This window comes from Sinohyriopsis cumingii, chromosome 18, assembly GCF_028554795.1.
Source record: "Sinohyriopsis cumingii isolate HCF-2022 chromosome 18, ASM2855479v2, whole genome shotgun sequence".
Lineage (NCBI taxonomy): Eukaryota > Metazoa > Mollusca > Bivalvia > Unionida > Unionidae > Sinohyriopsis > Sinohyriopsis cumingii.
The window spans coordinates 74,245,942-74,259,870 of NC_142978.1; the positions used below are offsets into that span (position 1 = coordinate 74,245,942).

The 13,929-nt window shown below is 38.8% G+C and overlaps 1 protein-coding gene across 1 annotated transcript in view; it reads left to right on the forward strand.

Annotated features, from left to right (window-relative positions):
• LOC149776987 (uncharacterized) overlaps nt 1–13,929 on the forward strand; it is a 35,658-nt gene that overhangs the window by 14,311 nt on the left and 7,418 nt on the right. The window contains exon 4 of the mRNA XM_089941727.1: nt 9,019–9,086. Within this exon, the coding sequence (XP_089797853.1) occupies nt 9,019–9,086 (68 nt within the window). The remainder of the gene's footprint in view (nt 1–9,018; nt 9,087–13,929) is intronic.

Consider the following 13,929-nt stretch of genomic DNA (forward strand, 5'->3'; position numbering starts at 1 on the left):
ATATCAATTTATAGCCAGGTTGTAAGTGTTTTCATTGCACTTTTGAAGCGAGAGTTATTGCGAAGCAATATCCACATATCCCTGCACAGTTATTGCAAAGCAATATCCACAAATCCCTGCACAAGATAGTAATAATTCAGACTTTGCATGTAGGTCAGCACACCATAATACAAATATGAGAGTACAGTAATAAGAATTGTCAGTGATATTTTGGTTTTTTATTTATTGTGCATGGACAAATCTCACGCAAAAAAAAAGGTCAAACTAATTTAAATTTTAAAGTTTGCTCACACATTCATATACATACAACACTAAAATGTAGTTGTATTATAAATGAACAAAAATGAAATCAAGCCAGATAAAATACTAATTTTCCAACTATAGTGTGACCCCGCTATAACATAGTAGTTGGGAGCCATAGAACCTGACTGTGTTATAGACTGAATCGTGTTATAAGCAACCAGATTAGTTAGCTGAAGAAAATGATGCATGTACCTCAAAAAATTGCGGGGAGGCAGGGGGTAGGTAATAAATGTGGGCGGTAAAAAAAGGCGCCTCATAGGCACAGTTACCATCATAAATTGATTTTTTTTGTTGTTGTTGTTGTAGGGCTTAACGCCATTTTTCAGCACGCGATTGGCTATACATGGCGGCCAGTATTAATGGTGGAGGAAGAACCCGGGAAAACCCCGGAAAGAACCACCGACCCACGAGAAGCTACTGGCAGGCTTTCTCACATACCCACATTAGCCGAATCCGAGACTCGAACCCACGCAGACAGAGGTGAGATGGCAGTGATCCGTAACGGAGAGCGCTTTAGACCACTCAGCCACTCGGGGCCCCATCATAAATTGATGCATATTAAATGAGAAATACACCTGTAGTGAAAACAGAGAAGGCATATATAATAGTTTATTTAGAGAACCACGAATTGGTACATATACGTGAATACTGTTTATATATACATGTCTAATGTAAAGCATGAATAAAGTATCAACACCGTGTACTCACCAGTGAATCTCATAATATACATTGAATCCACAATGCAAGTGTTTCCATCGAAAATATGCACATACACAGATTTAAAATATTCAGTAATTTTGTCACAGGTCATATTGGTCTGAATTCCATGGAAAAAAAAACAATCACGTAACAAATGATGAAGCACATTTACTTATCAGTATGTCCCAAGTCGGTAAAAGTTAGTTTACATTTTAAGCTGCCGTTGGTAGCGTTTGTAAGCATAAAATTTTTCCCGGCCTAAAGGAAACTTTCATGACACAGCTAACGTGTTCCAGTCACGTTGGAAAATGCAAAAATCTGTCAGATTTCATTACTTTTATTAAAGTTTGGTACTAACTTCCTTTGAAGAAAAGTTGTTTGTTGTTATTGAAGATTGTACTCAGCTATCTTTGATGAAGGGTGCATGCGTTATTGAAGTCACCACTAAAGGACAGCTTTGGAGAACCAAACAAATGCCCATTTCTTATTGTGGTGGCAACATCAAATAATTGTTGTTGTTATTGTTGCAATCTTTCTCACTTACCTGCATTAGCCGAATCCGAGACTCAAACCCACACAGTCAAACAATTGTATTGCATGATTGAGACAGAGTTTTTTTTTCCCATTTGCTGAGCAAGTTTTCATAACAATCGGTGCTTCAAATGTAATCTGTTTCCTTTGAAATTTCAGCAACTATTTTTATCTGGGTACATTTTTAATAAGGAATTGGCTGTTGTCTGGACTAGTCTAGTTACTGTTCCTCCCTGCCTTTTGAATAAAGCAATAAGTAAGATGTGGTTTTTTTTTTTTGTTTTACATTTGTGGTAGCAGCATGATGCTGCCTTCCACACGTGTCAGAAATTTAACAAAGGGTCAACGGACAATAGAGGCGCAGGTGTTCTGGTCTGATGACAGGGATTATTACAGAAAATGTGAGTGTTCTGAAGGATTTAATTCTGAGTGAAAAGTAGAGGAAATTTACTTACCATCCACGTACAAATGTCAGTCTTTGTAAATATGTTATTTAATAGCGAGCGGCCCCGAGTGGTCTAAAGCGCTCTCAGTTATGGATCACTGCCATTTCACCTTTGTCTGCGTGGGTTTGAGTCTTGGATTTGGCTAATGTGGGTATGTGAGAAAGCTTCCCAATAGCTTCTCGTGGGTCGGTGGTTTTCCCGGGTTCTTCTTCCACCATTAATACTGGCCGCCATGTATAGCCTGTCGTGTGCTGAAAAATGGCATTAAGCCCTACAACGACAACAACAATTACTAGCGAGTGGCCAAAAATCCGATGAAAGATAGATTACAAGATAATGCCTCATCCAGTTGATCTCGGTTACCAGAATATCAACAAAAAGGCGAATATCTCATAACATACAGTACTCATGCTAGATGTCAAGATAAGCGGATTATTATATAACAATGGTTTGTCAATATGGACAAAGAATTTGTTTATGTAACAATAGATAAATTTCAGTGCATTTTATATCCAGTTTGTGGCTTCCTTTCATGAGGCTTCTGAATTTCTCCACTCCAAACCAATAGTTGTATATACAAGTTTAAATAGCCAACAATGTCACCAATAAAAAAAAGATTGCCAGATGGTATATTTTGCTGCTAATAAGGGAAAAAGATCCAACTTTGCGACATAGGCAAAGCCCTACGCAATCCCAGAATAAACTTTGTATACGTTATTTTTCGTACTTTTAAGAAGAAATGGCTACTTTTTCGTGTACAATAAAAAATACATAAAAAATTTCAGGAGCCACACCACAATCGTCATGAAATATTCATACACAATCTCTTCCCCAAAATGATAATAAACTTTTTACGTTTTTTGTTGCTTTGAAGAAAGAATTTTTTTGTGTACGAGAAAAATATATGCATATGAAATTTCAGGAGCCGCACCACAATAGTGTTATATCTGAGTTTGTGTTATAATGGAACATGCTATATCAGGGTTAAACTGTACCTTCCTATTGATAGGCAAATCTAAATTAAAAGTAATGTCATGTTGTTGAGAATCAGGACCTAAGATGCTTGTGACAGGTCTTTTCACCTAAATGGAAAAAATCTGGATCATTTTGCACAGAATTCATGTCTATAAACATGTTGGAAGAATGGTACGTTTTTGTGATTGGAATGAAATTGACCCTTATAGTACATACCCCTTTCGCTGTAGATGGTCATAAATTAACCCTCATAGTACATACCCCTTTCACTGTAGATGGTCATAAATTGACCCTTATAGTACATACCCCTTTCGCTGTAGATGGTCATAAATTGACCCTTATGGTACATACCCCTTTCGCTGTAGATGGTCATAAATTGACCCTTATGGTACATACCCCTTTCGCTGTAGATGGTCATAAATTGACCCTTATAGTACATACCCCTTTCGCTGTAGATGGTCATAAATTGACCCTTATGGTACATACCCCTTTCGCTGTAGATGGTCATAAATTGGCCCTTATAGTACATACGCCCTTTTGCTGTACATGGTCATAAATTGACCCTTATAGTACATATCCCTTTTGCTGTACATGGTCATAAATTGACCCTTGTAGTACATATGCCCTTTTGCTGTACATGGTCATAAATTGACCCTTATAGTACATATGCCCTTTTGCTGTACATGGTCATAAATTGACCCTTATAGTACATATCCCTTTTGCTGTACATGGTCATAAATTGGCCCTTATAGTACTTATCCCTTTTGCTGTAAATGTCATAAATTGACCCTTATAGTACATATCCCTTTTGCCGTACATGGTCATAAATTGACCCTTATAGTAAATATCCCTTTTGCCGTACATGGTCATAAATTGACCCTTATGGTACATATCCCTTTTGCCGTACATGGTCATAAATTGACCCTTATGGTACATATCCCTTTTGCTGTACATGGTCATAAATTGACCCTTATGGTACATATCCCTTTTGCTGTACATGGTCATAAATTGACCCTTATAGTACATATCCCTTTTGCTGTACATGGTCATAAATTGACCCTTATAGTACATATCCCTTTTGCTGTACATGGTCATAAATTGACCCTTATAGTACATATGCCCTTTTGCTGTACATGGTCATAAATTGACCCTTATAGTACATATGCCCTTTTGCTGTACATGGTCATAAATTGACCCTTATAGTACATACGCCCTTTTGCTGTACATGGTCATAAATTGACCCTTATAGTACATATCCCTTTTGCTGTACATGGTCATAAATTGACCCTTATGGTACATATCCCTTTTGCTGTACATGGTCATAAATTGACCCTTATAGTACATATCCCTTTTGCTGTACATGGTCATAAATTGACCCTTATAGTACATATCCCTTTTGCTGTACATGGTCATAAATTGACCCTTAAAGTACATATCCCTTTTGCTGTACATGGTCATAAATTGACCCTTAAAGTACATATGCCCTTTTGCTGTACATGGTCATAAATTGACCCTTATAGTACATACGCCCTTTTGCTGTACATGGTCATAAATTGACCCTTATAGTACATATCCCTTTTGCTGTACATGGTCATAAATTGACCCTTATGGTACATATCCCTTTTGCTGTACATGGTCATAAATTGACCCTTATGGTACATATCCCTTTTGCTGTACATGGTCATAAATTGACCCTTATGGTACATATCCCTTTTGCTGTACATGGTCATAAATTGACCCTTATAGTACATATCCCTTTTGCTGTACATGGTCATAAATTGACCCTTATAGTACATATCCCTTTTGCTGTACATGGTCATAAATTGACCCTTATAGTATATATCCCTTTTGCTGTACATGGTCATAAATTGACCCTTATAGTACATACGCCCTTTTGCTGTACATGGTCATAAATTGACCCTTATAGTACATATCCCTTTTGCTGTAGAAAATCAAAAATTGACCTTTATAGTATCTACACCTTTTTTGCAGTTCATGATCATAAATTGACCCTTATAGTACATGCCATATTTTGTGTAGATGGTCATAAATTGACCCTTGTACCTTATAGTTCATACACCCTTTGGCTGTACATGGTCATAAATTGACCCTTATAGTACATACCCCTTTTGTGTAGATGGTCATAAATTGACCCTTATAGATCATACCCCTTTTGCTGTAGGTAAAAAATTGACCCTTATAGTACATCCTTTTGCTGTACTTGGTCATAAATTGACCTTTGTAGTACATATCCCTTTTCTGTAGATGGTCATAAATTGACCCTTATAGCACATACACCCTTTTGCTGAAGAAAGTAAAAAATTGACCCTTATAGTACATACACCCATCTGCTGTAGAAGGTTAGAAATTGACCCTTACACCCTTTTGCTGTAGAAAGTAAAAAAATTGACCCTTTTAGTACACACACCCTTTTGCTGTATGTACATGGTCATAAAATGACCCTTATAGTACATACACCCTTTTGCTGTACATGGTCATAAATTGACCCTTATAGAACATACCCCTTTTGCTTCAGATGGTCATAAATTGACCCTTATAGTACATACACCCATTTTCTATAGAGAGTAAAAAATTGACCTTATGGTACCCATTATTTGTACCCCTCTGTCGATTGTAAAAACAAAATGCATCAAGGATACAAAAAAGAACAAAACTTAGTCATTTCTTTCCTTAATGTATAATATTTACCTGATTATCACCAGGATGTTGATCCTGCCACCAGACCTTGAAAACTGGGACTGAAAAACATTCATTCTATTGAATAGAAGAAGAAAAAAACAGACAAGCAGTTCCAAACAAATATTTGTTGATAGTGACATAACTTAGAAATACTCCTTGAAGAAAATGGTAAAATCCTTGAAAATAATGTCTTTAGGACTTTATAAACCATATTTTTATGATTTCTGGTTGGTCCTAAATGAAAATGATTAGGTTTGGACATCTGTTATGGCCACCCCAGTTGCCATCTACAAAATGTTGTTATAGCTACTTTTCCTGAATGGACAGCCATATCAACATGGGGCTTTTGCTGAAAGACTTCTTATGATGTCTAATTGGTCCCCAATGAAAATGGTGCTGATCTGAGAACCAGTATGGCCACCATCCTGAAAATCTTGTTTTTGCTACTCTTCCTAAAAGGAAAGTCACATTAGCATGGGTTTTCACCAGAAGACTTCTTTTGATGTCAACTTTTGATGTCAAGTTGATCCATTATAAAAATGGTTAATCTCAGACATCCAATAGGGCAAACGCAGTGGCCATGGCCACCACAGCAGCATCTTAAAAATGTTGTTTTTTGCTACTCCGGAACAGAGAGACATATGAGCCATAAATTTTCACTGGAAGACCTTTTGTGATGACTAGTTGGTCTTCAGTAAAAATTGTTCTGAGCCGATGTTCATTATGGCCACCATGACAGCCATCTTGAAGCTTGTATCGCTAATGCTCAGTGATGGGAAGTCATATCCAGTAGAAGACTTTCTATGATGCCTTGTTGAAACTAAATGAAAATGGTGCAGATCTGACATCTATTATGGCCACCATGGCAGTCATCTTAAAAATCATATTGCTACTCCTCCCAATGGAAAGTCATATCAACAGGGGGCTTAATTGTGATGTCTGGTTGGTTCTTAATGAAAATGGTGTCGATCTGACCTCAAGTATGGCCACAATTGCAGCTGTCTTCAAATTCATCCTTTCATTACTCTACCTAATTGGAAAGTCATATTGACATAGGGATTTCATCACAGGACCTCTTATGGTGCCTAGTTGGTACTGAATGAAAATTATGCTTGCTGACCTGACATTCAGTATGGCAGCCATTTTGAAAATCTAGTTATTGCTACTTCTCCAGACTGATTGTCAATATTTTTTTTCACCAAAAGACTTCTGTTGATATCTTATTGGTCCCCCACAAGAGCCCCATTTTTACCATTAAAATAACAGCCATCTGTAAGCATCAAACCCCTCAAAAAACAAATTTAATCATTGTGGGTTACATTCCCATGCAGAAAGCTGTGCAAAACGTTCATAATCTTGCCAAAACATAATTTGCCTATAATTTGCAGAAGTCCTTCTGTACATTCATATAGCTGCCTAGTCACATGGTAGTAAGGGCCTATAAAGCTGCCCAGTTGTCACCATTTCTGATTGGAGGATTTCATATACTCACTTTATATATTACAGTCGGACAGATGGTCTCTCATGACAAATGATACCACTATATAATCAATAATTCTGTGCATGAGAATCTAGTCTCTTATACCAGTGGTCTTTCAAGACAAGTTTTATTGTATATGCTGGGCAATATGTTTGGAATAAAACTGCCACAGACAAGCTTTGGAGAGTGTTACCCTTCTTACAGAACAAAACACATAGATAAAGCAGTATTGTGTATACATGAGGCACATAAAAACATGCCTCCTGATGTGTGAACATCAGCCAGATTAAAGACCCTGACAGTCCATCCCATTCTTGTCAAGTGTATAGGCTTCCACCCTGTGAGACTGATGCATTTTGATGTAAACTCAATTAGGAAACATTTTGATTATGCTCCACTAGAGTAAATCTTGAATATTTTGAGGGAATGTAATAGAGCATATTTTGACCCTATATTTGAAAGATTTTGTTGTTGTTTCTTTTAACCTTTATCTTTCGTTTCATATACCTTTTAAAGGCCCTTAACATATTTGCCTTCATCTTATATGACTGCATGTTTACGTTTATTTTGAATGGTCTATCCTGCTAAATTGTTTTGCAAGTTTTACCTTTAGAACTTAACTTATAATTGACATATCATAGCCATGATGCTATGAAATTCTAGACTAGTATTCTTCAAAAACATTTGAAGAGCTTATTTTTGGGAAAAATGCCAGATTTTTTCTGTCAAGACAATGGTGGCTAGATTGTAAGTAAAGGGACATCTGCCCGCTTGGTGAATTACCTTTTGGAGCAAATGGTAAATTTAGTAACTACATCATCTGGTTATGTAAAAAGTCATAAGTATCTCTATTAAGGTATTTGATTTCTTAAAAATGTTAATGTTCTCTTGATAAATGACTTTATTATCAGCTTTAATAAAATCTTTTGCAGTCATGTATTAATTTGAAAATTTACAGTTAGCTTCAAAATGCAGTTAGGATTTGACCATTTAATTTTTGGATGGTGGCCTGGCACTTTTGTGAAAAACAAATTTCCATCTTGAAATAGTTTGAAATGCTGTTGGTATGCTTTGTAGAAAAAAAAGAACTAATTCTGTCAATCATATTTGTAGAATATTTTCATATCTTGAGATAAAAGACAGATAATCCTAGTTAGAAAGAAAATTCCAGGACCACAGAAGACTGAATGATTGGTCATTTAATGACATTCACATTATGATAGATTTTCAAGGTTCCAAGAAATTCTCAACCAATTCAATTTCCTGGTAATTTTGTTGCTGATCATTTTAATGATGATAATTGCTTCTACATGAACACAGTTTTAATGATGATAATTGCTTCTACATGAACACAATTTTAATGATAATTGCTTCTACATGAACACAGTTTTAATGATGATAATTGCTTCTACATGAACACAAATTTAATGATGATAATTGCTTCTACATGAACACAAATTTAATGATGATAATTGCTTCTACATGAATCTACATGAACACAAATTTAATGATGATAATTGCTTCTACATGAACACAGTTTTAATGATGATAATTGCTTCTACATGAACACAATTTTAATGATGATAATTGCTTCTACATGAACACAATTTTAATGATAATTGCTTCTAAATGAACACAATTTTAATGATGATAATTGCTTCTACATGAACACAATTTTAATGATGATAACTGCTTCTACATGAACACAATTTTAATGATGATAATTGCTTTTACATGAACACAATTTTAATGATGATAATTGCTTCTATATGAACCCAATTTTAGTCATAGCTTTGAGAAAAGTTTGGAAATTTGACTTTGCTTCTTGTAATGTTACTATTGTTCATTCAATACATGTTTAATTTCTTTTTCCTTTCATTTCAGCAAACTGGAAGAGGTTCAGTGGAATGAGGTCTCTGGAGAAACTGAAAATAAGTCGGATGATGATAGTGGTATTCTAGAATTCTTATCCTGCTATATTAACCAGTTAACCAGGTTGTTCATGTTCATTTTATTGGAATTTAAAATTGATAAAATTTTGAGCTTGAAGTGAATTTTTCACCTCCAAAAACAGAACCCAACATTCACAAGGCTGGGAATTTGACATTTTTATGTTTACATTGTCAGAGAAGTGCAGGAACATTGTTATACAGTCAGTCTGTACATATATGGACATATACATTGAAGGAATAATGTTATATAGTCAATCTGTTCAGATATAGACATATGCATGCAGGAATACTGTAATACATTCTGTACAAATATAGACATATGCATACAAGAATTTTGTTATACATTCTTTCTGTACAGATATGGACATAATTCATGCAGGAATATTGTTATATAGTCAGTCTGTACAGATAAAGACATGCATGCAAGAATATTGTTATAGACACCGGAATATTTTTTATAAAGTCAGTCTGTACAGCTATAGGCATATGCATGCAGGAATATTGTTATACAGTCAGTCTTTACAGATATAGGCATGTATGCAGGAATATTGCCATATATTCAGTCTGTACAGCTATGGACATATGCATGTAGGAATATTGTTATATAGTCAGTCTCTACAGATATAGACATATGCATACAGGAATATTGTTATATAGTCAGTCTCTACAGATATAGACATGTATTGCAGGAATATTGTTATATAGTCAGTCTCTACCAGATTCTGGGTCCCTCAGAGAAAAGAACTACACATTCTTCTGGCAAGGAAAGAGCGCAGATGAAGACAGAGAGTTTGGTGTTGGATTTGCTATCAGGAACACTCTGCTGGGGATGATAGAACCCTGCCAACAAGGAAATGGAAGACTGCTATCCTTCTGCCTCCACACCACAAACGGGCGTGATCAGCATTTACGCTCCCACACTAAGATCCTCCACAGATACCAAGGATGAGTTTTATGATGAGTTAAACTCGCTCATCGACAAAATTCCCAAGGAAGAGAACTTGATTTTGCTGGTCGACTTCAATGCTAGGGTGGGTGCCGATCATGACTCTTGGCCCTCCTGTCTTGGCAAGTTTGGCGTTGGGAAGATGAATGAGAATGGGCAGCGCCTTCTAGAGATGTGCTCGTACCACGAACTCAGCATCACCAATTCATTCTTTCAGACAAAGCCACAGCACAAAGTGTCTTGGAAGCATCCCCGGTCTAAACACTGGCAGCAGCTGGACTTGATCATTACAAGACGGTCAGCCATGAAGGTGTGTGCTTCTTACCTGTACCTTCCACAGTGCTGACTGCGACACCGACCACTCGCTGGCGTGCTGCAAAATGAAGCTTCATCCAAAGAAGATCCACCACTCTAGGCAAGAGGGTCAACCATGCATTGATGTGAGCAAGACATCATATCCAGACAAGGCTGAGGAATTCACTGATGCTCTTTCCAAGATGTTTGACTCAGAACCCCCCCAATGGCAGTGCCAAAGAAAGATGGGATCACATCAGAGAGACTGTATACAGCACAGCCACATGGATCTTTGGTAAGAAGCAATCAAAGAACAATGACTGGTTTGAGGCTAACTCTGCCACACTCATGCCAGCCATAGAAGAGCGTCGCAGTGCTCACCTGCAATACAAGTGATCCCCCTGCCAGAAGACACTACAGGCATACAGGTCTACCAGAAGCAAATTGCAGAGATTAGCACGGCAGTGTGCCAATGAATACTGGCTTCAGCTCTGTCAGAGTATCCAGTCAGCAGCAGATATTGGAAACATCAGAGGCCTGTACGATGGCATAAAAGCAATGGGCCCCACGAAGAAACTGACAGCACCACTGAAGTCTGCTACAGGCGATACCATCCACAACAAGGGCAAGCAGATGGAGCATTGGGTGGAATACTACTCCGAACTGTACTCCAAAGAGAACCACGTGACCAATGATGCCCTCACCGCCATTGAAAACCTCCCTCTCATGGCCGAAGTGGACGAGAAACCTACTGTAGACGAACTAAAGAAGGCCTTAGAGAAACTGTCCCTAGGTAAAGCCCCAGGCAAGGATGGCATCACAGCAGAACTCATCAAGTGCGGATGTAGCGTGCTGCTCACACAACTGCATGACTCCTCTGCCAGTGCTGGGACAAGAGTGCAGTGCCTCAGGACATGAGAGTCGCTAACATCATAACCCTGTACAAGAACAAGGGCGACAGAAGCGACTGCAACAACTACAGGGGCATATCACTTCTCAGCATCGTGGGTAAAGTTTTCGCACGCGTCATCCTGAACAGACTGCAGATGCTTGCTGACAGAGTTTACCCAGAGTCGCAGTGCGGGTTCCGCGCAGAGAGGTCCACAATCAACATGATCTTCTCTGTCAGGCAACTGCAGGAAGAATGTAGAGAACAACACAGACCCCTCTTCCTGGCCTTTATAGACCTCACCAAGGCATTCGATCTGGTCAGCAGAGACGGACTCTTCACAATCCTGGCAACATTGGTTGCCCTCCAGAGCTTCTAAGCATGATCTGTTCCTTCCACGATGACATGAAAAGCACAGTGCAGTACGATGGCTCAACACCCGACGCCTTTGACATCCACAGTGGAGTTAAACAGGGCTGTGTCCTTGCCCCCACGCTCTTCGGCATCTTCTTCACAGTCCTGCTAAAGCACGCCTTTGGGACGTCCACAGAAGGGATTTATCTGCACACATGATCAGGCGGCAGACTGTTCAACTCGGCACGACTGAAGGCAAAGAGCAGAGTGCGTGAAGTAACCATCAGGGACATGCTCTTCACAGATGCTGCTGCTCTAGCCACCCACACAGAAGCTGAGCTTCAGCGCCTGATGGCCCGCTTTGCTAAAGCATGCGATGAGTTTGGGTTAACCATAAGCCTAAAGAAAACAAACGTGATGGTTCAGGATGCGGACCCCCCAAGCATCATCATCAACAACTACGAACTTGAGGTGGTGAGTCAGTTCATGTACCTCGGCTCTGCCATCACCAACAACCTCTCGCTCGATGCTGAGCTCAACAAGCTGATCGGAAAGGCATCAACAACTTTCTCCAGGTTGTCACAGAGAGTGTGGAACAACAGCATGCTGACCATGAACACTAAGATCACCATGTACCGTGCATGCATGCTAAGCACTCATGTACGCCAGTGAAACCTGGACTCTGTACGCCTCACAAGAGAAAAGACAGAGCGCCTTTCACATGCGATGCCTCTGACGCATACTCGGGATCACCTGGAGTGATCGAGTAACAAACAACGAGGTGCTCGAGCATGCCAAGATTCCCAGCATGATCACACTCCTTTGCCAACGCCGCATCAGATGGCTGGGCCATGTATGTCGGATGGATGACGGATGGATCCCCAAAGACATTCTTTATTCGGAACTCGCCTCTGGCAAAAGGTCGATCGGACGGCCACATCTCCGCTTCAAGGGTGTCTGTAAGCACGACATGAAATCCCTTGATATCGATGTCAACACCTGGGAAGAGCTCGCTCTAGACAGATCAAGCTGGCGACATGCTCTAATCACTGGTCTGAAAGCCGAAGAGGACAAGCAAGCTTGCTAGCTGATGAAAGATGATCGCAGAGGAAGAAGAAGCAGCTCCAACCAACATCTGACACAATCTTCAAGTGCAGCAAGTGCAGCAGGGACTGCCACTCCCGCATTGGACTACTTAGCCACAGCAGACGCTGCACAACCACCAACCAGGACATCTCTCATGGGCGCAGTTCCATCGTCTCTCGAGACTAACGGATGCCAACACACACACAGATAAAAACATATGTATGCAGGAATATTGTTATTCAATCAGTCGGTACAGTTATGGACATATGCATGTAGGAATATTTTTGTTGTTGTTATAGGCTTTAATGCCATTTTTCAGCACAAGATAGGGTATACATGGTAGCCAGTATAAATGGTGGAGGAAGAACCTGGGAAAACCCTGGAAAGAACCACAGACCCATGAGAAGCTAAGCTACTGGCAGGCTTTCTTACATACCCACATTGGCTGAGCCTTGAGACTTGAACCCACGCAGACAGAGGTGAGATGCATAATGGTGATCGCTTTAGACCACTCTGCCACTCAGGGCCTCTAGGAATATTGTTGTAGTCGGTCTGTACAGACATGGACATATGCATGCAGAAAAATTGTTGTAGTCAGTCTGTTCAGATATGGGCATATGCTTTGTGTGATGTAGCTGAACTCTCTTTACATCTAATGAGCTTGACAAATGAAAATTGTATCAGTGATATTGATATGGATTTCGATTCTCCTAGTAACATTTGGGATTTATATCTTGCTTGTGAAGGCGGGGATAGATAAAGGTGATTATGTCTTTTGCATACCCCCAGGTAGGAGACATCTGTCTCATGCTCTCTGTCCATCCAGTCTGTCACACTTTTCTTTTAAGTAAGATAGCTCAAAACTGTTGAGCCAAACCAGATAATATTTGATATTTCAATACTTTACCTAGGTCCTAATACATGATTTGGTTCTGGTGACTGGCCTATTTTTTGTTATAATAATAATGAGGACTTTGTATATAGCGCCTAATCTCTAGAAGCTCTAAGCGCTTTACAACATTAGACAACACCTATAAAATAAAAAACATATAATAATATTATTACAAAAACAAAAACCATGAAATTAGAAAAACATTAAAAAATATAAAAAACCATGTTATAAACATTTTAAAAAACTTTTGGGACTCTTTTTGACAAATGCCTTGAAAGCACCTTTAAGCAAACATTATTTGGGGTAATGAATTAGAATTTGACATATTTGTATTATTATGTAGATGACCTGATTAGATTTTTAGGTCAGTGTATCATTCTTT